Here is a 24,981-nt window from a genome sequence, read left to right as displayed (position 1 = left end):
GATTTGGGAGCAAAGATTTCACTCAATTTCTTTTGGGGGGAACTTTGGCGCTTTTCCAGTGCCTTTGTGCTACCAGTAACGTGGAAGCCCCCTATATTTCCATTAACAAATGAGGAACCAGAGTAAGGAACTTGTGGATTGAGTTGAAGCTTTTCTTGGTAGGATTTTGAGGTACATAACATTTTGGATAATTTTTAAGGTTCGGTTTACGTTTATCCCGTGCTCTATACTCAGCACTGAAATTTAAATCTCTAAAAACATGATAGAGACAGAACCCTGACGAATCCATTCCCTCTGGCCTCTGTTCGGTGGTGTTCGTCTTTTCAGAAACTGTGGAGGACTGCGCTTTATGCATGTCTAAAAAGATGGACACCACTGGATCATAGGCCAAAGTGACCCAATCTGCCTCATTATGTGGCTTCAAGTGTTTCGTCAGAATAACACTTTTTGAAATTCAGAGAGAAACTCTAAAGTAAGCCATGAGCGTAAAGCGCAGGGTATATGTGCGTCGAGCCTTCATTTGATCTTTGGGAGGTAGATTGAAGAAAGTCGGATTTTGGTAAGAACTTACCTGTAAAATCCTTTTCAGCGAAGGAAGGAAGGGAGACACAAATCCATTACTTAGTGGGTAGGCGGAGCCCCATAGGATAGTTCACCTCAGATTAGAAAAAGTGACGACCGGCCCCTCCAGCTTAGGCTCCTCCTACTCCCATGTTCTCCAGTCCGTACACAAGCTAAGGAAGAGCAGACAACACCAGCAGAACAACACATCCCCTTCTGAAAGTTCAGAAAAGAAAGAAAACAGGTTATGTAATAGAAACACACAGTCCTAGGCATACCTCACTGGACCTGACAACTGCGTAGAGCTGGCGATACTGGAAGGAGAGCCGTAGAGCGCTAAACCCAGTCCAGATGATCGTCATCAGGAAGGAGACGCGCTGCATCTAGAAACACAAAAAAAAACACTTCTGCCATGGGAGGGTGCCGTGTCTCCCTTCCTTCCTTCGCTGAAAAGGATTTTACAGGTAAGTTTTTACCAAAATCCGACTTTCAGCAGCAGAAGGGAAGGAAGGGAGACACAAATCCATTACTTAGTGGGACGTCCTAAAGCAGGGATAGAGTCTCTGGACGTAACCACCATCCAAGAGACTCTCGCACCCTGCGGGAGATAACGACCGAGCGATCCAGAGAAGTCAGAAATTGATCCCAATGTGTCAGAATAAGATTTTGGAGATCCCGGGAATGAAATTGTGCAAACGGTACTGCTTCCATAGCTGCCACCATTTGACCCAGAAGGCGCATGCATTCCCGAAGGGACATTGACAACGCCGACCTCATAGCCTGGACCAGAAGCCGAAGGTTCGCCAGTTTGACAGGAGGCAGAGACAACTGCCCGAACTGTATCGAAATGCATCCCCAGGAACAGAATGGACTGCGCTGGTTCCAATGATCACTTCTTCCAATTGATCAGCCACCCGCAGTCCATCAGGTACTGAAGGGAGAGGTCGCGAGCTGTTATCGCCTCCTCCGCTGTGGGCGACACTATGAACAGGTCGCCCAGGTAGGGGAGGATCGTAACCCCTTGTCTTCGAAGAAGCGCCATGAGAGGAGCCAGAACCTTTGTAAAAACCCTGGGTGCCGAGACAAACCCGAATGGTAGGGCCACAAACTGGTAATGGGTTTGACCTATGGCGAAACGCAAAAAACGCTGGTGAGCCCTGCCGATAGGGATATGCAAATAGGCGTCGCGGATGTCGATAGACACCAAGAAATCGTACTGCGACAGGGTCACTATCACCGAACGGAGAGACTCCATGCGGAACTTCCGTGTTCGGACGTAAATGTTCAAGTCTCTGAGATCCAGTACCGGGCGAAACTTGTCCTCCTTTTTGGGGACCACAAAAAGGTTGGAGTATAAACCCCTTCCCTGGTCTTCCGGAGGAACCTGAACCACCACACCCTGCTGCAGGAGAGAGTCGACCTCCTATAACAGTGCAGCAGCCAGCCTTGACACGGATGGAATGCATGTCTGGAGGTGGAGAATGAAACTCTATGAAATAGCCTGCCGACATAACCCGTGTCACCCAGGCGTCCAATATGTGGGATGCCCAAATTGACCCGAATTGTAGCAGACTACCTCCCACCCGAGAACCCTCGGGGGGATCCCTGGCGTCAATTAGCCTTAGCGGATCTTTAGTCAACCTCCCGTCTGTCCTGACGGGACTGTTGCTTCCAAGGAGTACGAGATTTCTGGGAAGATCTGCCGGAGGACGAAGGACGACCTGATCTCCAAGAAGGCTGACCGAATCGTCCCCTGGTCCGAAAGGACCGATGACCTCTACCGGGCCCTGACCAGCCAGATGTGGTTGCGGCTGCCTTCTTTAGAGGCAGGGAAACATCCTTGTCCTTGGCAATCAGCTCCGAAAGGTCCGAACCAAAAAGCTGACCGCCCCTATATGCAAGACTAAGCAAACCTTGCTTGGATACTGTATCTCCGGTCCACTGCTTAAGCCACAGTGCTCTTCTAACTGTGACGGCCGAAGCTTGAGCCTTGGACAAAATTGAAGTAGTGTCCAGTACTGCATCCCTGCCATAACACATGGCCCATGCCGTTCGCAGCTGATCCAACCACCGCAGGGAAGCCTCACCGGCCCACATGGCCCCTAAGGCCGCTCGGAAACCATGACCTGCGGCTTCATAGATGGATTTCGCCGCTGACTCCGATCTCCTGTCCAGAGGATCCTGAAGATTGGCTTTCCCTTTAACCGGAAGCAAGGAGGACTTGCTCAACTGAGACAGGGATATATTCACCTCGGGAGAAGGAACCCAATCAGTGACCATCTCCTTAGCGCAGGGATACAGAGCATCAAAAAACCGCATCCCCTGGAAGCGTTTATCCGGACACCAGCGCTCCTTCTCCACTGCCTCGTTAAGTTCCTCATGCGCAGTCAACGTTGGACGAGCACGGCGCGTTTCCTGATATAGCCGGGCAGACTTAGACTGTCTTGCCGGCTCTTCAGACAGCTGTAACACTTCCCGCATGTCCTTAATAAGCACATCTACGTGGCCTGAAAGTGAAAGAGCGACCTCGTTGATCCTCTTCCTCGGAATCAAAGATTTCCTCAACCGAACTCGTTGGTGAAACCGAAACCTCTGATGCGCTGTGCGAGGGAGATAGTGCCACAGTCCTGCGGCGCTTTTTTCCTTGTGGCGACGGATGCGATCTGGCTGACACCCACTGACCCAGGAGGCTAGAAAGACTATCAATGGAGGGAGTGAGCGCTTCCACCTTAACATCACTAAGGGTCGAACTTGACGTCGTGGAAGGCCTGGGTGTATCAGAAGCGTGCGACCGAACTTGGAACGGATCAGGAGAGCTGTCCGCACTCCCAGGCCCCTGATCCGACATACCACCCACACCAGATGACAGGATGTTACAATAAGGATGGCAAATAAAAGTGTGAAAATTGCACAGCCTGTTTTCAAAACGCTTTTTTTTTGTATGCCTCAAGCTCTGAAGGGTTAAAGCTCATCCTTAGAGAGAGCTACCCCAGAGCTGCAGAGCAAATAATTTAACTTAATCAACTGGGAGGAGCGCCCTCAAACACAAGGTGTTGCCCCAGGAAAAGAAAAAACAACCCTAAAGAACCATTCTGTTCAGAAGGGGTTAATATCACTGCAACTAAAATACTACACTGCCTACTAAGGTCAGCGAAGTAAATAGTTTCAAAAGAGAAGCGGTAGCGCTCACTATGTCTCCCTAGCAGGTTAGCCACAGTGAAAAACGCTGTCAGGGAACCTCTGCCAAAGGCAGAGGGAACTCACCGATACCACGGCGACCGCTCCTCCTGAGTGTGTGGCGGTGGACGGGGAGCAGAGAGCAGGAGGTGCCCGATGGAACACGGAAGCCGGAGGAGAAGCAGGGACTGACACAGCGCGCATCCAAACCAAGAGCTTCCTGCCTGAGATATGACGGCAGGAAGCCAGGAGACGCTAAGCCACGCCCCCCGACAGAGCCCGCGCTATTCAAGCAAAAGCGCACTAGACAGAGAGCTTCCTGCCTCTATGAAGGCAGGAAGCAAGAAAAGAAAAAGCGTGCGCTAATAAAGAGAGCTTCCTGCCCCAATGATGGCAGGAAGCCAAAAACTTAAAGAAAAAATGTGCGCTTATACAAAAAGTTTCCTGCCTGATACACGGCAGGAAGCGAAGCAATGTGGGGCCACATATAAACATTACTGGCCTCCGTCTCTGCTCCCCCCAGTAAAGGCAGCCTCTGCAATAGACAAAAACACACAGGCAGTCACACTTAAGCGGCAGCTGCTGCCGCAGCCGTTAAGGCACTCTTCTACAAAAGATCACTTACCCGGCTGAACGCCACAGAGATCCTCAGGGATGTGTGGCGCCGTGGCCCTTTGCTCCCCCCTACGGCGGAACACGCAGGGACCCCCAGATGTGGTGTGCGCCTCCGCCAGGGAGCGCCCTGTATCCCCCAGGGCCGACAGGCTTCTGTGGGGACCTCCTCAAGGGGTACACAGAGCCGCCAGGGGAGGGTCAGGGGTCTCAGTAGTACCGAGACCCCCTGAGACCTCTAGACCATGGGGGGTCCAGGTCTCGCTGGATATAAAACAAAAAAACAAACTCTTCTGAGGAGCTGCCGAGGCAGCGACTATCCTCTGAGACCTCAGATAAAAGACTGGAGAATATGGGAGTAGGAGGAGCCTAAACTGGAGGGGCCGGTCGTCACTTTTTCTAATCTGAGGTGAACTATCCTATGGGGCTCCGCCTACCCACTAAGTAATGGATTTGTGTCTCCCTTCCTTCCCTTCTGCTGCTGAAATCAACAGCAGTTCAAGAATTGATTTTATTTATTTTTTTATGCCATTCACCGTGGGGTATAAAAATAAAAGACTACTTCATTTTTTGGGTCAGTACGATTACAGCGATACCAGATTTATATTTTTATTATTGTTTTGCGAATATCACACCCTAAAAACAGTGTGAAAAAAATATATTTTTGCAGTGCCATATTTTGAGAGCTATTTTTTTCTATTTTCCACCAGAAATTGTTATATGGGGGCTTGTTTTTCGCGGGATTAGTTGACATTTTTTTCAGTACCATTTTGAGATGAATAACATTTTTTTTTTCCTTTACGATTTCTGGGAGGCAGAATGATCAGAAAACAGGAATTGTATTTTTTCCATCCTGTTCAGTGTGGTATAACTGATAAGGCAGCTTTATTCATGTCAGTATGATTACATTAATACCATGTTTATGTGGTTTTGGTATGATTTGCTGCTTGTACACAAAAACTATTTTATAGAGAAAATAATTTGTTTTTAAATCCTCAGTCTAAGAGCTATAGCTTTTTTATTTTTTCGACTGAAGGAGCTGAGTGGGGGCTTGTTCTTGTGGGACAAGACTATTTCAGGGATACCCATTTTAAGGAGCTGAATGGGGGCTTATTTTTTGCGGGACAAGATGACAATTTCAGGGATACAATGTCTATTCACAGATGACCTTTTGATCACATTTTTTGTTTGGCGGTATGATAAAACTAGTTTGCCAGCTTTTTTTTTTTTGCGGTGTTCACTTTTTGACTCCTAAAGTATGACAGTTTTATAGATAAGTTTTTTCCAAAGGCACCGATACCAAATATTAATGGATATTTTTTATTCTAATTTTTTTTGTGATTTTCTCTTTTATTTTAATATTTTCACTTTTCTAATTAGGCCCTCTATGGGACTTCAACTCATTTCTCTGATCACTGGTCTCATGCATTGCAATCTACAGGTATTTCAATGCATGAGACCTGTCAGATTACACAAGCACATTTGCCTGTTAGACCCTGCTTCTGATTGGGTCAAACAGGCCACCGTAACTGACAGACCCAGAGGTCATTTGATCTCCAGCTGCCATTACAACCCACGGCTCACCATGATCATCACGGGGGTGCTATAGGGGTGAAAGAGGGAGAGCAGCCCAACTCACAAATTTCTAAATGCCGCAATTAATAACTATTGATCGCGGCATCTAGAAAACAACACAGCCGGGGGCCGGCTTAACTAGGGATAACCTCATCATGACCTGAACAAATCAGGTCCCGATTATGTTGTCAATCCAAGGCGGAGATTAGCACACCGATTCCGGAACCTACCCCTGCATGACCGCCCTCCATAAATTTACGGTGGCGCTGCACAAAGCCCGGCAAGTACTGAAGAATATTTACTGTTAGCGGTCAGAAAAAGGTTAAAGCATGACAATAATATAATTGAATGAAATTGGACACAAATGTCTAAAAATGAGCTATATTTATCATGCAGCCCGAGTCACTGTAATAAATTTGGGACATTTAGTTTAATTCTAATCTAAGTTTATCAGGGAAGTGTTGGGATAGCTCACATACACATTTCCTGAACTCAGGAAAATAATAAAGTGAGTTATTTATGTTGCTAAAACCAGATACTGAAAACCTATTCATAAATTGGGTGTACATGCAGTTAGGTACTGGTGGAGTGTCATTCAAGGATCATAACTTTGGAATGCACTACCCAGGACAGTTCGATTAATTCCCAATACCCACAGTTTCAAGCGAACCCTAAAAACACATTTCTTTAGACTGGCATATCGCCTAAACACACTGTCTGTCCCAGTTTTCCCCCATATTAAAATCTTCTTCAACTTCAGGTTCATACCAACCATGCACTTAATAGCCTCTGTCAGGACGGTACACATACTGGCTGGCGACCAGTCCATGTATTATTATTTATCCTATTCAGTATATCAAGGCTGCATTATATAATATATGTACTTTTTACCTTTTGTGTCTCCCCCATTTCCTCATAGACTGTAAGCTTGTGAGCAGGGCCCTCACTCCTTTCGATATGCTTATTCTGTATTGTCTGTATATGCCCCCCCTAAAATTTGTAAAGTGCTGCGGAATATGTTGGCGCTATAAAAATAAAAAATATTATTATTATTATATTATAACTAGTCACTATTTACTTTTCCAGGAGAAATAATAGAGAAACAGAAAAGAAAAAAAAATTATAGGAAAAAGTATTCCAGTATTGTTATTTTATGGGAGATGTAGCATTTATTAAAACAAAACTGATAGTTTACAGATGTGAGGTCACACTGTAGTTTTTAGACATTCAGAAGTAGATATCGGATTTAGAAAAATGCATGGTACCTACAGTGAAACATAGTGGTGGCAGTGTCCATATGTGGGGCTGCACGAGTGCTGCTGGTGTCGGAGAGCGACATTTCATTGATGCCATCATGAATTCACAGATGTACTGCTCTATATTTAAAGAGAAGATGCAACAATCACTCTGTGCCCTTGGTAGACATGCGCTTTCCCAACATGACAATAATCCAAAACACACATCTGTTGCATTTCTGAAGAACAGGGTGAAAGTGATTTAGTGGCCAAGTGTCTCCTGATCTGAATCCAATTGAACACCTATGGGGAATTCTGAAGAGACAAGTTGTCATCACTCTCCATCAAGCCTCTAAAAGAGGTTGTTCTTGAAGAATGGAAAAAGATAGATGTAATATGTCGCCAACTTGTTTATTCCATGCCTAGAAGACTTGGTGCTGTCCTTAAAAATCATTGAGGTCATACAAAATACTAGATGTAGTAGTTTTTGATGTGGGGGTGAATTCATTTTTGTATCAATTTGATTAAAACTGACAAGCCCGTAATGTCTGTAAAGCGCTGTGGAATTAATGGCACTATATAAGTGAGTAAAATAAATACATAAATTTTGTAACGAAAATTATATTAACCTTACTTTCATATTAAAGGTTAAAAAAAAAAGTTCAATGAAACACAGTTGTTAAAATTTTGTAAGTTGTTTTTGTATTCAAAAGTTTTGATGAATCCGGGCCCATAGTGTTTCTTAATGAAGCCACTGTGATAATCAGTGCACCCGATTGTGAAAAATCACAACAGATATTGCCGCCACTTCCAGAAGATTGAGAATTAGAGAACTCCTGGTTTTGGCTCCCACTCCTGAGAAAAAATACTGACCAAATACTGATGGTGGGGCCGTGGTCTTAAAGGTGGACCAAGCAGAGGAAAACTGATACACAACGCTGGAATTAGTCACACATGGCAGTCTATAAATCACAATAGTACTTTTTAAGCCCCCGTTTGTAAAAGATGTGATTCCATTAAATTTACAAAGATTCCAATAAAAAGCTGAAACCAAATGTTAAGAAGAAAACAAACTTTATTAAATAGCTGTATGTACACTTTGGAGGGAAAAGAGAAATGGCTATTTTCCCTGCAGGAACCTGGATTATAACTGTGTATGATGGCCAGAAAACCATTAAAGAGATAATATTAGGAGACGGATACAAAGTTTGACAGTGTAAATAGTGTTCACTAAGGAGCAGATCAAAATAGTAATGCGAGTTAAGGAAGACAAATTAGTTTGACACAGGGCACAGACAAAAGATGATGCTGTACAGAGCCGAGTACACACGGGACTATCTACAGCCATTTACCGTATATTCAATTCACATTTCTTCCTTTCATGGTCCAATGTAGATTATCAGCATTTTGCCTAAAATTTAATGTAATGGGAAAAAATACTTCATGCTCCAATGAGCCTGAAATACCGGTCAGGGAAGCATGACAAAAAAGACAGACAGTAAGTTATCATTAGGAGTCAAGACACAAAGGGGACAATATGATGCAACAAACTTTGAGGACCTTTTTTTTTTTTGGTTGTGCATTTTGTGCTCTTTCGGTTATCCAACAATACAATGGAACGGAATAAGAGCAAAAGGTGGGAATTAGCCAGAATACATTCCCCCACCACCATCAGGGACAATGCTTCAAACATTTTATGATATAAGGCACAAGGAAAAAGGAAAAGCAACACAAATACAATACAGCAACCTATCCAGGGAGAAGGAAACTGATGCAACTCCGTATGGAACCAGCAGGTTGGACTGAAATGGTTGAAGAAATGTGTCCCAGCCATACTGGAAACTATTCTGCAACCATAAGGAGTCAATACAATGTGAAGAACATTTATTAAAAACACAGGAATCATATAAAGCCAATATTGGTTTCCTAGTCTGCTCACATCCCTACGGACATGGCCCTGAAGGGCATAAAAAGGTGCAATACTACAAGCAAATAAGTGCAATTTTTCCATACACATACAGATGATGCTCGAGATCAACACTTCTAACAGAGGTGGGGGAAATGCATGAAATCCTAACTGTGGAAAGGCATCCATTCAAGCGTTCATTTACGTTATGCGTCACCCGTTACTTCATGAAATTTGGTTGCTTGAGAATCCCCAGCATAGACAAAAAACAAGAATAAGTTGCTAGATCTCTGCAGTCATGTGCTTACTAAATGCAAAGTTAAGCAACTTTCTAAAAGTTTTTATTAAAAAAAAAAATTCTACCATTTTGTTACTGTTGAGCTTCAGCAAGTCCTTTATCTAATAAAGTGATCTACAAAAATGTTACAAATCCATCAGAGCTCTTGCTTCCAAAGCACTTTCTGCTCTCTCTCCCTGTTAGAGTTAGAGATAGCAGGAAGGAAGGGGAGTAGGTTGTACACCGATCTGCAGCGGAGAGGAGAGAAAGCATCTAAAGTTTTATGGAGAGCAAAAAAAAACAAAACATGCTGTAGGCAAGGAGGAAAGCACATGTAGAGTACAGTATTATAGCTGTGCATAAAAATAAAAGCAAATGAAAACAGCGGCACCCTGCATGTACACAGATCTCACATCCAGCATGTATTACAGGGAGGGGACTGTATACTGCTTATCCACGAGTCTGAAAATGAACCAAGAAATGAAGGTTGCAGCCAGAAATTTAGTCCAATTTTATTAACTTAAGGTAATCACTAAAATATGTAAAATTATTAATCCAAAATAATTTTTTTCCCTGTTTTAAAAGGTGTTTATCGCCTTTAAGAGGGCTACTACTACTTTAGTAGAAAGAACAGACCACATATACATGCCTATGAATATCCTTGGAAAAGAAAACATGGAAACTAAGATACAGATGATCTTAGGATAATATATTTTTTTGGGAGGAATTTTTAGCTAAATCTTCAAATGTAAAGTTATGCTTCATTTCAATACACGGTTTCAGTTATTCACAAATTTTAAGGTATTTGTGCTCAGTAAATGAAAACTCGTTTACTATCAATGGTTGCAAAACCCATACATACATAGTGCTGCTTTCAGCTGAGACGTGGATACAGTTGTATCCAGACATGGAAATGCTCTGTGAGCTAAAAACATCGGCCCATCCAAGGCCAAAAATGTATTTTAGTGTTACTCAACCACCATCTTATACAGATATTTCAACTGAAAAAGCTTTGGGTATTGGGTGGGAGTTGACGTTTTAGGGTATATGCCCAAAGAGGGTTTTTGTTTTTTTTTCGAAGTGATCAAAAATGGCAAGTTTTCCAGTGGAAACTATTTCAGGAAATTTGCTTCTTTGGGTAGTTTTTAGAGCAGCCTTTCATTTCCTGAAGCGGTTTTGAAGAGTTTTTCTAAACTGTTTTAGGGTGTGTACACACAATCTTTTTCGGAAAATGCTCTAAAGAATGAACATCTGCATTTCTATGTAAAAACAACTTGCTGTGCATGTGTCCAGTCTTTTCAAAGTGTTTTAACCGCTTTACGATTCTGAAATCAAAAAGCTGTTAAAAGAAGTGACATATTCATTCTTCTGGAGTCTTCCTCTCAGAAGTCGATCTGTACTTTACATCACACGTCAATGGGAAAGCTCAAAATACGACCGGATGTTTTTGTAGCGTTTTGCCAATGTTTTTGCGTAAAAAAAAAAAAAAAAATGCTACCAGTTTCTTAATTATTCCATGGAATAAAAAAAAAAAAAGTAGTCACAAAAACCATGGGAGATCCCTCCAAATGGTTGAAAAAAATGTTCAGGAAACAACAAAGAAAAAAAAAAAAAAAGCACAAAAAGAAGTTTTAAGGAAAAAACATGCCAGTGTTTGCCGAACCATTTTCCGCTTGAAAAACTTGGTGGGTTGGCCCCAGTTCTAAAGATGTTGGGTGCACATATGTTTAGAGGGGTTTTTTTTGTCTTACTCAAGGCATTTTTCAAAATCTGAAGTGGAAGAAAACACTCAAAAGACTGAACAGATGACTTTTGCTTTTCAAGCATTTTTCATAGCTTTTTCCAAGAAAACATAAAAACATCTGTGTGCACATACCCTGGAATACTACAAGTACCATCATCAAGAGTTGTGCAAAAAGATTCTCAGGACCCTGGTAGTCTGTGGCCACCAGACAAGAGTCCTACGGACCTCTTCCTACCTGCATCACTCTGGTGCGGCGTCATGTCATGCAGCGATGACTATGTCATGCTCGGTCAACTTATCAGAAAAGGCACTAGGGATGCTGGCAGGTGGGAGGAGGTTTGCAGGTGGTCACGGACTACCAATGTGGCTGCTGGATCAGGGTCCTGTAAATGTTTTGCTCAACTATCACTATCCTATTTCTTTCCTCACCTCATGAATATCCACTAATGTTGCTGCTCACAAAAAGCAGAAATAGTGCTGTGATATGACCACGGTCCAAAACATAAGGGGGAGGTCGCTCTGTCAATATGGCATATACAAGAACAAAGTAGAGAACTTCTGGGATCATGTGACCGAATCCACAAACTCTGTCAGTTTGAACCAAGTGTCACCTTAGTGTGATCCGATTCTCACGCATGCAAGAATCGTGTCACAGGTGTTGAGAAGACCAAGAACTTAATTTCTCTATTCTCTGAGTCTTTGAATGCCGGACTGCACCCGGATGACAACGGAGTGCAGTCCGATGTTTTACACAAACCCATAGACTTGTACGGGTGCGCATAGTCTGAATTATCAGATGCACTGATGCTGAATCAGCGTGAGAAAAAAAAGCAGTAGTCAGCAGCACCCCATAGTATAATTCTGAGCAGAGCAGTATCAGATAAAACATTGGATAGCACTCGGCTGTGTTATATGCTCTATTAGTAAGTCTCTTCCTCTTACATAAGAGGATTTGAATGAAATTTACTTTTGCCGGAAAACACCAGTGTGTAGTCCAGGCCTTCCAGCTTAAATAGCATTGCCTAGGCTGGATAACTAATCCCTCACATAGTTCTGGCGTCAGCTTAGAATTTAGGACTGCGTCACAACCTGTGAAAGGTAACAAGTGTTATTCACTGGCAGCTAACAAGTACCTTGAAAAGTGAGAAATGAAGAGGGAAATATTTTAGAACGTTGTAGGTAAATGATGACAAGTTCAGTCTCTGTGCAGCAGGACAACAGAAGATTAGATGAAAATTGTGCTATGACATAAGGAAAAGGATCTGCTTTTTTTTTTCCTGGAAATAGCACCACTTATCCATTAGCAGTGTCAGTAATTATCAAGTGAATTTTGGCACCTTGCATAACCTGAAAGACTGCGTGGTGCAGCGCCTGGAAATAAACTGATGTCATACAGGCCCTTTAGTGTACACCTGAAGAGCTAATATAGATATTAGGATTACTATCTTATACTACTAAAATGAATATAGACATGACAAGAAAGACAATGGAAAGAAAGAAAAAAAAAAAATTAAAACAAAAATAATCAATGGACACAATGTGACACCTAGAAGCGTTTATTGTATGCAACAAAAAACTTAAATATGATCATGTGTACATACACGGTGCACAGGCAGCATCAGGGGAGCATTAAGCATCCACTAATCCTTTGACAAAATGCGGCGTGTACGGCCATCAATCTAAAACTGAAAGTTGGAAAAATTATTCTGAGACCGACAAGAAACAAGGACTTCAGAAAAGCAAAAACTCCTAAAAAGAGTCAGCCGCCTCCTGTAAAAAGCCACCTAATGCAGCCACTTTCTTTATAATAATAAAATTTAAAAAAAGGGGGGGGATGTGGGGAGGCGCTAATTTTTGAAAACTTAACTTCTTACGAAAAACCTGGCAACCAACATTATAAAATCAAATGCTGGACTGTCTTGCTTATCCAGTACAGTATCCCAACATGAACATGTCATAAAAATGGCATAAACGCGAAGTGATATATTGTTTAAAAAAATATGTACATTTAGCGAATTCTGAATCCAGAGCAGACAGAGGGGCGAAATGAGGAGGTTTAATGAAATGTCTGCTTAAAAAATAAATGGTGAATCCCTCTCCTACTTGGTGCCGAGAGATGAGCGGAGCATAACATTCTTAGGGTCTGGGGATGGGGCCAGGGGCCTGTACATTTCAATCTATTTAAAAAGTAGACTTGCAACGCAGTTTTTTTTCTTTATCTTTTTTTTTTTTATACATAAAATAGTTTTCTAATTGATTTATTCAACACATTTCTCCAACAAGCATTTCCCTTGTCCCTGGTTGTGCCTCGCCTCTATGTACACCAGCAGTACAATCTGTTTCCACAGCAAGTCCTATGTGCACCTTCCAACTTTTTCTTCCAAAGCAGAGTAAACCAGACACTTTGTGTCCAGGAGACCCAGTACAACCATACTGTGATTTCAATGGATGGGAAAAAAAAAAAAAAATTAAAAATGTTCCTAAAAATTTAATGAGCTTGTTGAAGACTTTACCGTTCATATTTTTTTTGTATTTGTTAAAAGTAGAAAGCAGTTCATGTTTGAGCAAGTTTATCTTCTTCTGAATAAAAAAATGGAATTTAATCTTGAAGTGTGGAGCATGCCTGGTGCCGGACAGTCACTTCTGCCTCGAATTCAGGACCTTTCTTTTTACCTGTCCAAAGAAAAAGAAAAGAAAAAAAACAACAAATGTGGCATAGAAACAGATCAGATCTGTAACACACAGTGTATTTCTATACTAATGGCCCAGGTAATCTATATGAAACTTCTCATGTACAAGCATACATTAGGTAACCAAATATTAGCCAGAGATCTATTCAGCGATATGACAGGTCTGATGTAGGGTATGGATTCCTTTGTGTGATGGGGCAGGCCATGAGTGTAGTTTGGGATGGTACTGTTCGTTCAGCACTATTCAAGTCTGAGGTATACATTGGATGTATTCTCCCGATGTACCTGCAGACTAACGCACCCAGCATTAGGAGGAAAACAGGAGAATTGCCAGCATTTTGTGGAAAAATACCAAAAAGAATTTATTGGAAATCCATCAGATCACCATGTATTGGGCTGCACAGAAACCCAATGGATTTCCAATAGAACCTTTTTGATATATTTTCACAATGTCCTGGCAAACCTTCTAACTCCGTGCTGGTAACGGCTGCCCTGAAGATAAATTGTTACGTTTTGCCTTGAAGTTTTAGAGACTCTGTAGTTGGACAGGTGCATTCTGCAAATGGGCTTTTAGTTCCTACCTGAAAAAGTGTTTTGTACCGTCTATTGGTGGACATAGAGACCATGGGGTCTAATTCACTGCCAATAGGAAGCGGACACAAGTAGTTAAGGGATTGCTCCTCTCACTAGCTATACCCCCCTCCTGTGGGCAGTGAGCGGTTTATTACGTTTGTTACTAGCAGGAGAAATAGAAAAACGGGCCAACTTTAGGAAAGCTGGGTGGGTGCTGTGTTCCACTATGTGCCCCAATGCATGTGCGGTACAAGAAAGAAGGCTTTTCCAGGCAAGAATAATAAGTTAATTTTCTTGTCCGTGCCTTTGGTGAACATAGGACCATGGGATGCTTCATAGTAGTCCCTAGGGGGGTTGGACAACAATGGAGAATCTTTCTAATGAATCCTGCATCCTAAAGCAGCATCAGTATATGCAAACCTGTGCCCTGGAAAATTTGGTAAACATGTGAAGCAACGAACAATTGAACATTTATACAACTGATGTGCAGAAGCCTTGTGATAAAAGAACCATGATGCCCCCAACACTTATGTAGAATGAGGTGGTCACACAGAAGGGTTGCAATTTGCCTTGAGGTGAAAAAAAGTGCATGCCCAAAAATTTTAGACTTTGAGAGGGACGAGGTTCCATGGTTGATTATCCAACTGAAATCGCTCAGAGCGTCAAAGGCGATGTGAAGTAGTTCACTCTAGACCGCGCTGTGATCATGTCATCAAGATAAGAAATGGCTACAACACCCTTGTCATGGAGAATGTCTATTACTAAGGCCAAGACCTTTGTAAAACTCTGCGAAGGCAGTTTCGAGACCTAAAAAAAGGGCCAAAAATTGATAGAGGTGGGAGTGCAGGAAATGCTGGTAGATTAACGATGTTCAATTGCTTCTCACTAAATTAGAATATCATCAAAAAGTTAATTTCAGTTCTTTAATACAAAAAGTGAAACGCATTATATAGTCATTACAAACAGTGATCTATTCCAAGTGTTTATTTTTGTTAATGTTAATGATTATGGCTTACAGCCAATGAAAACACAAAATTCATTATCTCAGTAAATTAAAATAATTAACAAAAAACACCTGCAAAGGCTTTCTAAGCGTTTAAAAAGGTCCCTTAGTCTGTTTCAGTAGGCTCCACAATCATGGGGAAGACTGCTGACTTGACAGATGTCCAGAAGGCAGTCATTGACACACTCCACAAGGTCCCAGAGTTCCAATTTTCATTTGGAAATCAAGGTCCCAGAGTCTGGAGGAAGAGTGGAGAGGCCACAATCCAAGCTGCTTGAGGTCTAGTGTGAAGTTTCCACAATCAGTGATGGTTTGGGGAGCCATGTCATCTGCTGGTGTAGGTCCACTGTGTTTTATCAAGACCAAAGTCAGTGCAGCAGTCTACCAGGAAATTTTAGAGCACTTCATGCTTCCCTCTGCCGACAAGCTTTTTGGAGATAGAAATTTCATTCTCCAGCAGGACTTGGCACCTGTCCACACTACCAAAAGTACCAATACCTGGTTTACAAACAACAACTGTGCTTGATTGGCCAGCAAACTCGCCTGACCTCAAGCCCATAGAGAATCTATGGGGTATTATCAATAGGAAGATGAGAGACACCAGAGCCAACAATGCAGACGAGCTGAAGGCTGCTATCAACGCAACCTGGGCTTCCATAACACCTCAGCAGTGCCACAGGCTGATCGCTTCCATGCCACGCCGCATTGATGGAGTAACTGATGCAAAAGGAGCCCCGACCAAGTATTGAGTGCATTTACTGAACATACATTTCAGATTTTAAAAACATTTTTCAAGCTGTTATAAAGTATTCTAATTTACTGAGATAATGACTTTTGCGTTTTCATTGGCTGTAAGCCATAATCATCAACATTAACAGAAATAATCACGTGAAATAGATCACTCTGTGTGTAATGACTCTATATAATATATGAGTTTCATTTTTTGTATTGAAGAACAGAAATAAATTAACTTTTTGATGATATTTAAATTTAGTGAGATGCACCTGTATATGTACATCCCAATGTCTATGGATGGCATAAATCCTTCCTGATGACTTTCCTGAGGGATTCCATCTGAAAATGGTGAATCTTCATATAGCAGCTCTGAAACTTGAGGTTCAGGACAGGGTGCACAGATCTGTCCTTTCTGGGGAATCGGGATAACAAAAATATTTGAAAACCAGTGCAAGCGTTTCTGCTGCAGAACATGAACTCTAAGCCCTTGGTCTGACAGGATGTCCGGATGACAGAAAAAAAAGACATCTGCTTGGGGTGGTGCGTTCATAGGAGTATTGAGAAAGAAACTGGGGGCATGGTAGATAATTATAAATTAAAAACTGCAGAAACCACCTCATTCATCCATTACTCTTGTACCTCAGAGTCAGACATCCGTAAACAGGAGACATGCCTCAACCCTAACCTCATCAGGTGGAGGAAGCCCTTCATTCTGAGGTAGACTTGGCTGATGAAGACTTTAAGATCTATTGGCAAAGATGGGGGTGACTTCTGGGAGTGAATTTCCTGTTTCATGTAACATTGACTGTGCTGGAGAGATGCTAACAGGAGCAAAAATGTGTCTTGGATCCCCTGTGATGGCTGGAGAGGATTCGCTTGTTATGAGGCAGATGAGTTCTTTCCACATGTTGCTTCTGAGAGGATTTCATCAGGTGATTTAGCAAACAAATGAGAGCCTGTAAAGGGGAGAGCTGTAGGACCTTTCACTGAATCGGTGTCTGTGCACTGGAATTTCAGCAATAGGATGCGACAGATGGCCACAGAGTAGAAGAGCAGGCAAAGAAGCCTAGATGCATCAAGATTGGCTTCTCAGATGTGTCTTCCCGCTTCAGAGATTTGCAGTGAAGTCTACTGAACCTTTGGGAGAAGTACCAGCTAAAGATGCCACCTCGAAGTTAAGTGCAGTTGGTTGTGGCCTTTATCAACCCGTCATGAGCAATGGAACATTTAACGGAGCTCCAAATTGGCAGCTTAAAAAGAGGATTTAGCGAACAACTCAATTTTGCAGTTTTATAGGTCCTTGTATGGGTAAAGTTGTGTGCTTCGTTAAGACATGAGACTACTTGTGAGGACAACCATCTTTCTAGGCAGTCACATGGCAAAGAACAGATTGGCCCCGATTCATTAAGACTGGCATTTTGTGTGCCAGCCTTAAACAGGGGTGAGCATGAATAAGATGCGCTGAATTCATTAAAAGGCCACTTAAAGAATTCCGCACGTTATCAGTAGTGTGTGTCTCGCCAGAAATGCTTCTCCAGTTTGGGACTGAAGTAATATTTCTGGCATAAGAAACGTTGACAGGCGGGCATAGCCAACATCATGCTCCACTCCACCCATTTTGACATAGCTGCCTAAAACTCAACCTTATGTAAAAATTTTAAGACTTTTCAAAGCGTTGTACGTCAGTTTTCTAGTGTAAAAGCCTTCATGAATCATGGCCACAGCATCCAAAAATTTAGGTATGAAAAAATGTTTATCCGGCCATTTCCATTCCTTTGATAGCTCACTGTCAAAAACTCAGTGTAAGTCCACGGCCCCACTATCAGTATTTGGTCAGTATTCGGTCAGTATATTTTCTCAGGAGTGGGAGCCAAAACCAGGTGAGGAGCAATCAAAGAAAAGGTATAATAGAAACAAGTCACCAATTCTGCATTTATCACCCACTCCTGGTTTTGGCTCCCACTCCTGAGAAAAAATACTGACCAAATACTGATAGCGGGGCCATGGCCTAAGGAAAAGAGTTTTCGAATTTGGCAGATCCTGAAAGCAAATGGGCTCTTTGTAAGAAAAGGTGTTCTCATCAGTGACGTTTATGGTCCGACTGGGGAATATCTCCTTCAGTGTCCGTGCCTACGATGCGTTTTTCAAGCGTTTATGCTGCAGAATTTTTGCAGCGTAAACGCTTGGGAAAGGCTTGGTAATCCTTCCCCCATGGTCTCCAATGAAATTCCGCACTTTCAATGCCCATGCTGCGGAATTTTCCGCAGCGTTTTTGATGTGCGGGGAAATCCGCAGCATGTCCATTATTTGTGCATTTACAAATGCGGAATTGCCATCTACAATGCATTAGAAGGCAATTCCGCATGTGCAAAACGCGCGAAAAACGCGTGTCAAATTCCGCACGTGTTTTTCTGGGCAAGGAGATGCAGAAATGAAGCGGAAATTTTCTGCTTCATTTCTGCATCGTGGGCATATAGTCTCGGAGAAGTCCTCAATTGTGGATAAAGTGTCCCAGCATTGTGTCACCAGTGGATGGAATGGTAAAAAGCAAAGCTGGCGAGCTGGAGTGTTCGGACCTCAGCCGTTTACGCGATCTGTCAGAAGATTCTCCTGCAGCAGATGCCTCATTGTCCATAGGGTCTGGTGGAGCCCATGGGGCAGGGCGGGTCTCTTCCCTCCTCGTGTGTGGGCAGGTAGAGGGGGTGGGTAGGCGATCAACATAGTAATTGATCAACCCTAAATTCCAAGACTAGAGGGAGAAATTAAAAAAGAAGGTAATATCTACCCCCCTGTGGACACTAAGCCAAAACTAATTAGCTGACTACCTGAAGGAGGAGTATAGCTGATTGGAGAAGCAAACAAGCAACTACTTAGTGTCCACCTCTTACTGGCAGCAGCTATAACCCATGGCCTCTGTGTCACCAAACACCAAGGATGAGAAATTGTTTTAGCAACAGCATCTGCAAAATGTTCTTTTGGCATCCACGGGCCTAGTATTCAATGGAAAATTATTTTTTTTTCCCTTCAATGCTTTTTACACAGAATGATATCTTTAACATACACAACCCCTGCGGTATACTTTTAATTTTTCCACAATGGGTCTCTATTGGCTTTCTCAACGTATAGCTATGTGTGGTATATGTAGAAATCTCCCAATGTATACCTCCAATTTGGGCTGAAAACGAGATGTGAACAGAGCATTAGCTGCACACCCTACTTCTTGAATACAAGCGCAATAAAATAAAAATCCTCTTAAAAACAACCTCTACCTATATGACTTATGAGGGTATGGGGAAATAATAGGAGGCACTCTCCCTTGGGGACAGGAGAGCAGTCTCTATAAGCTGCTCCCACTCTGGCAGATTTGTGCCCTCTACGTATAAGGCTATGTTCACATGTCCAGTAATCATCTGTTAGAACAGATCCAGCAGCAATCCATTGGCAAAAAAACTGTGCAGACAACTTGACAGCTTGTCTGGGCTGTATCAGCAGAACCAGCCGTTTGCTGTGGGCGTTGTTCTTGGGTTGTACCTGACAAGACAACCCCTGTAATGTAAATGTGCATATAATAGTGAGGTACATTTGCAGACAGGTAATAACAAAAGCATAACAATACGTATGGACTAGCAAGAAATGCACAAAAATGTACGCACTGCAGACATTATGGATTATCATGTAACTAGACACACTTCTAACTCTGTCGATTATTGAGGTTAACCTGCACCTTCAAGAAACCTCTCTCTTCTATCTGTGCATCTTCCGTTTCCTGGCTGCTCTCATATGCACTAAATAGATCAGCATCACTAGCTGTATATCCTGGACTGGAGTCTATCTCCCATAGGCAATCTCCTTCACTGCCCAGACCATGGCTGCTGGAGGAATCAACATGTTATCAGATTGTACATAATTGCTTAGTCTACATGTATGGAAAAAAAATACACGTTGGTTACAACAAGGGTCAGTATTGGGTCCTCTAACTTTTATTTAACACTCCTCAACATTGAAAAAAAGGAAGGAAAAAAAGTCATTTTGAAAAGTCATTATGAAAATCACAGAATGGATAGACATATTAATGATATGCAATGAGTCTAAGGGGTAAAGTTTTTTTCTTGTGGAGACTAACAGGCCAGTGTGGCCTAAAAGTGCTACTGTACCATGGCCTGCAGTGTCTCCAGACTTGACTCCCCATTGAACATAACTGGGATATCATTGTTCAGCAATAGCAAATAAAGCTGCCAGCAGCCAAACTTGATTGAGTGCCCTGAATAAAATTGAAATGTTTTGAAAATTTTCTTTCCACTTTTTCATCATTTGCAGTAACATGTCTACCCATCCTGTAAGGTCCATAACTCCAAGACTTACACGAAGAGTGTATTTATTAATGAACTTGTGGGATACAGAACAGAATTTCAATATTTGAAGAAGATGCTAAACTCTGCATATAAAAAACACATAGGAGGATAATTTAGAACTAATATTACAGAGAAATTTATATAAGCTGGAGGCTTGGGCTGAGAAATGACAATTGAAGTTTAATGTGGATAAATGTAAGGCCAGAAGAAATAAAATGTACAATTATGTACTAAATAGTAAAACGCCAAGTAAAACAGTCACTGAAAAAGACTTGGGGTTTGGGTGGATGGCAAGTTCAATTCAACTAACCAGTGACAGGCAGCAGCTGCCAAGGCAAATAAATCATGGGATGCTTTAAAAGAGGCATAGATGCTCATGATAAGGCCACAGCCACACTATCAGTATTTTGTCAGGATTTTTTCTCAGGAGTGGGAGCCAAAACCAGGTGAGGAACAATCAGAGAAAAGGTATAACAGAAACAAGTTACCAATTCTGCCTTTATCACCCACTCCTGGTTTTGGCTCCCACTCCTGAGAAAAAATACTGACTGAATACTGACCAAATACTGATAGTGGAGCCGTGGCCTAAGAAAATAGTTCTGCCTCTACACAAGGTAGTAGTGCCACACTTATAATACTGTGCACAATTTTGAGCTCCAGTGTATAAGATGGACATATCTGAACTTGAGCGGGTGTAGAAAAGAGAGACTGCAGGACCAAGACAGGTTATCATACCTGGGGTTATTCAGTTTGGAAAAATGAAGGCTTTGGGGCGATCTTTTTACAATGTACAAATATGTGAAAGGAAAGATCTTTCTAATCTTTTTAAATCTAGGCCTGCAATAGTGACAAGGGGGCATCCTTAATGTCTAGAGCAGGGGTCTCAAACTCAGCTGGGCATATGGGCCGCACACGGAAAAACATTTAATTTGGGGGGGGCCGCATTATTTGCATGACAAAGTGACATTTTTAGTGATACCATTTTATTTTCTATACACCTTTTGAACTGGTCCTCATCTTGCAGACATGGTCTCCCCTCCAGGTCCCCCATACTGCAGACATGGTCTCCCCTCCAGGTCCCCCATACTGCAGACATGGTCTCCCCTCCAGGTCCCCCATACTGCAGACATGGTCTCCCCTCCAGGTCCCCCATACTGCAGACATGGTCTCCCCTCCAGGTCCCCCATACTGCAGACATGGTCTCCCCTCCAGGTCCCCCATATTGCAGACATGGTCTCCCCTCCAGGTCCCCCATATTGCAGACATGGTCTCCCCTCCAGGTCCCCCATATTGCAGACATGGTCTCCCCTCCAGGTCCCCCATATTGCAGACATGGTCCCCCATATTGCAGACATGGTCCCCCATCCTAGTCCTTATCTTGCAGACAGGTCCCCCATATTGCAGATATGGTCCCCCATCCTGGTCCTTATCTTGCAGACAGGTCCCCCATCCAGGTCCCCCCCAATACTGCGCACAAGGTGTCGTCCCCCCCCCCAATACTGCGCAAAGGGTCCCCGTCACCCCCAATACTGCGCACAGAGTCCCCATCCCCCAATACTGCGCTCGGGGTCCCCGTCCCCCCCATATAGCACTCAGGTCCCCTGTGGAGTATTTCACATGACAGGGAAAAAAAAAAAAAAAAAAAAAAAAAAAAAAAAAGATTCTCACCTGTCCTCCGTTCCCTCGGCGTCCTTTCTGCACCTGTGGCCCGCAGACACAGACCCCGTAACGATCGCAGCTCTCTCCAGCAGCCGCCTACATCAGCGTTGTAATGCAGTGTATTGCCGCGCAGAGACCGGCTCTCTGCACAGCAATACCAGTGACAGCCGCCGGCCTATCAGAGGCCAGCAACTGACATCTGCGAGTGTCAGTGACGTCATACGCCGCTGCGCTGGGACGCAGATGTCAGCTGCTGGCCTCTGATAGGCCGGCGGCTGACACTGGTATTGCTGTGCAGAGAGCCGGTCTCTGTGCGGCAATACACTGCATTACAGCGCTCATGTCGGCGGCTCCTGGACCGGGCCGCAATCCTTACGGGGTCTGTGCCTGCGGGCCGCAAGAAGCAGCCGGAAGGGCCGCATGCGGCCCGCGTGTTTGAGACCCCTGGTCTAGAGCATACACGTCATACAAATCTGGCCAGCGACACTAGAACCACCACCCCTATGTGGGGCCATTACTCTGTATGGAGGACTATGTGGGGCCATTATTCTGTATGGAGGACTATGTGGGGCCATTATTCTGTATGGAGAACTATGTGGGCCCCATAATACCGTATGGAGGACTATGTGGGCCCCATAATACCGTATGGAGGACTATGTGGGCCCCATAATACCGTATGGAGGACTATGTGGGCCCCATAATACCGTATGGAGGACTATGTGGGCCCCATAATACCGTATGGAGGACTATGTGGGCCCCATTATAATGTATAGAGGACTATGTGGGCCCATAATACTGTATGGAGGACTATGTGGAGCCCATAATACTGTATGGAGGCTCATGTGGGGCCCATAATACTGCATGGAGGACTATGTGGAACCCATTATTCTGTATGGAGGACTATGTGGGGCCCATTATTCTGTATGGAGGACTATGTGGGGCCTATTATTCTGTATGGAGGACTATGTGGGGCCCATTATTCTGTATGGAGGACTATGTACGGCCCATTATTCTGTATGGAGGACTATGTACGGCCCATTATTCTGTATGGAGGACTATGTACGGACCATTATACTGTATGAAGGAGTGTGTGCGGACCATTATACTGTATGAAGGACTATGTGGGACCATTATTCTGTATGGAGGATTAAGTGGAGGCCATTATTCTGTATGGAGGACTATGTGGGGCCATTATTCTGTATGGATGACTATGTGGGGCCATTATTCTGTATGGAAGACTATGTGGGGCCATTATTCTGTATGGAAGACTATGTGGGGCCCATTATTCTGTATGGAGGATTATGTGGGGCCCATTATTCTGTATGGAGGACTATGTGGGGCCCATTATTCTGTATGGAGGACTATGTGCGGACCATTATACTGTATGAAGGACTATGTGGGACCATTATTCTGTATGGAGGATTATGTGGAGGCCATTATTCTGTATGGATGACTATGTGGGGCCATTATTCTGTATGGAGGACTATGTGGGGCCATTATACTGTATGGAGGACTATGTGGGGCCCATTATTCTGTATGGAGGATTATGTGGGGCCATTATACTGTATGGAGGACTATGTGGGGCCCGTTATTCTGTATGGAGGACTATGTGGGGCCCATTATTCTGTATGGATGACTATGTGGGGCCATTATTCTGTATGGAGGACTATGTGGGGCCCATAATACCGTATGGAGGACTATGTGGGCCCCATTATAATGTATAGAGGACTATGTGGGCCCATAATACTGTATGGAGTAATATGTGGAGCCCATAATACTGTATGGAGGCTCATGTGGGGACCATAATACTGCATGGAGGACTATGTGGAGCCCATTATTCTGTATGGAGGACTATGTGGGGCCCATTCTGTATGGAGGACTATGTGCAGCCCATTACTCTGTATGGAGGACTATGTGGGGCCCATTATTCTGTATGGAGGACTATGTGGGGCCCATTATTCTGTATGGAGGACTATGTGGGGCCCATTATTCTGTATGGAGGACTATGTACGGACCATTATACTGTATGAAGGACTATGTGGGACTATTATTCTGCATGGAGGATTAAGTGGAGGCCATTATTCTGTATGGATGACTATGTGGGGCCATTATTCTGTATGGAGGACTATGTGGGGCCCATTATTCTGTATGGGGGATTATGTGGGGCCCATTATTCTGTATGGAGGACTATGTGGGGCCCATTATTCTGTATGGAGGACTATGTACGGACCATTATACTGTATGAAGGAATATGTGCGGACCATTATACTGTATGAAGGACTATGTGGGACCATTATTCTGTATGGAGGATTATGTGGAGGCCATTATTCTGTATGGATGACTATGTGGGGCCATTATTCTGTATGGAGGACTATGTGGGGCCCATTATTCTGTATGGAGGACTATGTGGGGCCCATTATTCTGTATGGAGGACTATGTGGGGCCCATTATTCTGTATGGAGGACTATGTGAGGCTATTATTCTGTATGGAGGGCTATGTGGGGCGCATTATACTGTATGGAGGACTATGTGGGGCCCATTATTCTGTATGGAGGACTATGTGGGGCCATTATACTGTATGGAGGACTATGTGGGGCCCGTTATTTTGTATGGAGGACTATGTGGGGCCCATTATTCTGTATGGAGGACTATGTGGGGCCATTATTCTGTATGGAGGACTATGTGGGGCCATTATTCTGTATGGAGGACTATGTGGGGCCCATTATACTGTATGGAGGACTATGTGGGGTCCATTATTCTGAATGGAGGACTAGGTTGGGCCCATTATACTGTATGAAGGACTATGTGTGGCCCATTATTCTGTATGGAGACCTAGGTTGGGCCCATTATACAGTATACTGGTTGGCCCGCGACTTTGTCTA

The 24,981-nt window shown here is 43.4% G+C and overlaps 1 protein-coding gene across 4 annotated transcripts in view; it reads right to left on the bottom strand.

Annotated features, from left to right (window-relative positions):
• Window positions 1-8,217: 8,217 nt before the first annotated feature.
• The window catches only part of PDS5A (PDS5 cohesin associated factor A), a 134,953-nt gene continuing 118,189 nt past the window's right edge, over window positions 8,218-24,981 (bottom strand). For 2 of the 4 annotated variants that reach the window (XM_073645828.1, XM_073645835.1), the window contains exon 33: window positions 8,218-13,760. In XM_073645828.1, the coding sequence (XP_073501929.1) occupies window positions 13,757-13,760 (4 nt within the window). In that variant the 3' untranslated portion in view covers window positions 8,218-13,756. Of the gene's footprint in view, window positions 13,761-19,764; window positions 19,961-24,981 lie in introns of those variants that run through there. The other 2 variants (XM_073645817.1, XM_073645822.1) reach the window with 1 other exon arrangement.

Source organism: Phyllobates terribilis, unplaced genomic scaffold, assembly GCF_046119375.1.
Source record: "Phyllobates terribilis strain yellow unplaced genomic scaffold, ASM4611937v1 Scaffold_1__5_contigs__length_1240528914, whole genome shotgun sequence".
Lineage (NCBI taxonomy): Eukaryota > Metazoa > Chordata > Amphibia > Anura > Dendrobatidae > Phyllobates > Phyllobates terribilis.
Note: the sequence above shows the minus strand (reverse complement) of the source record. Positions and strands in the feature narration are given on the sequence as shown.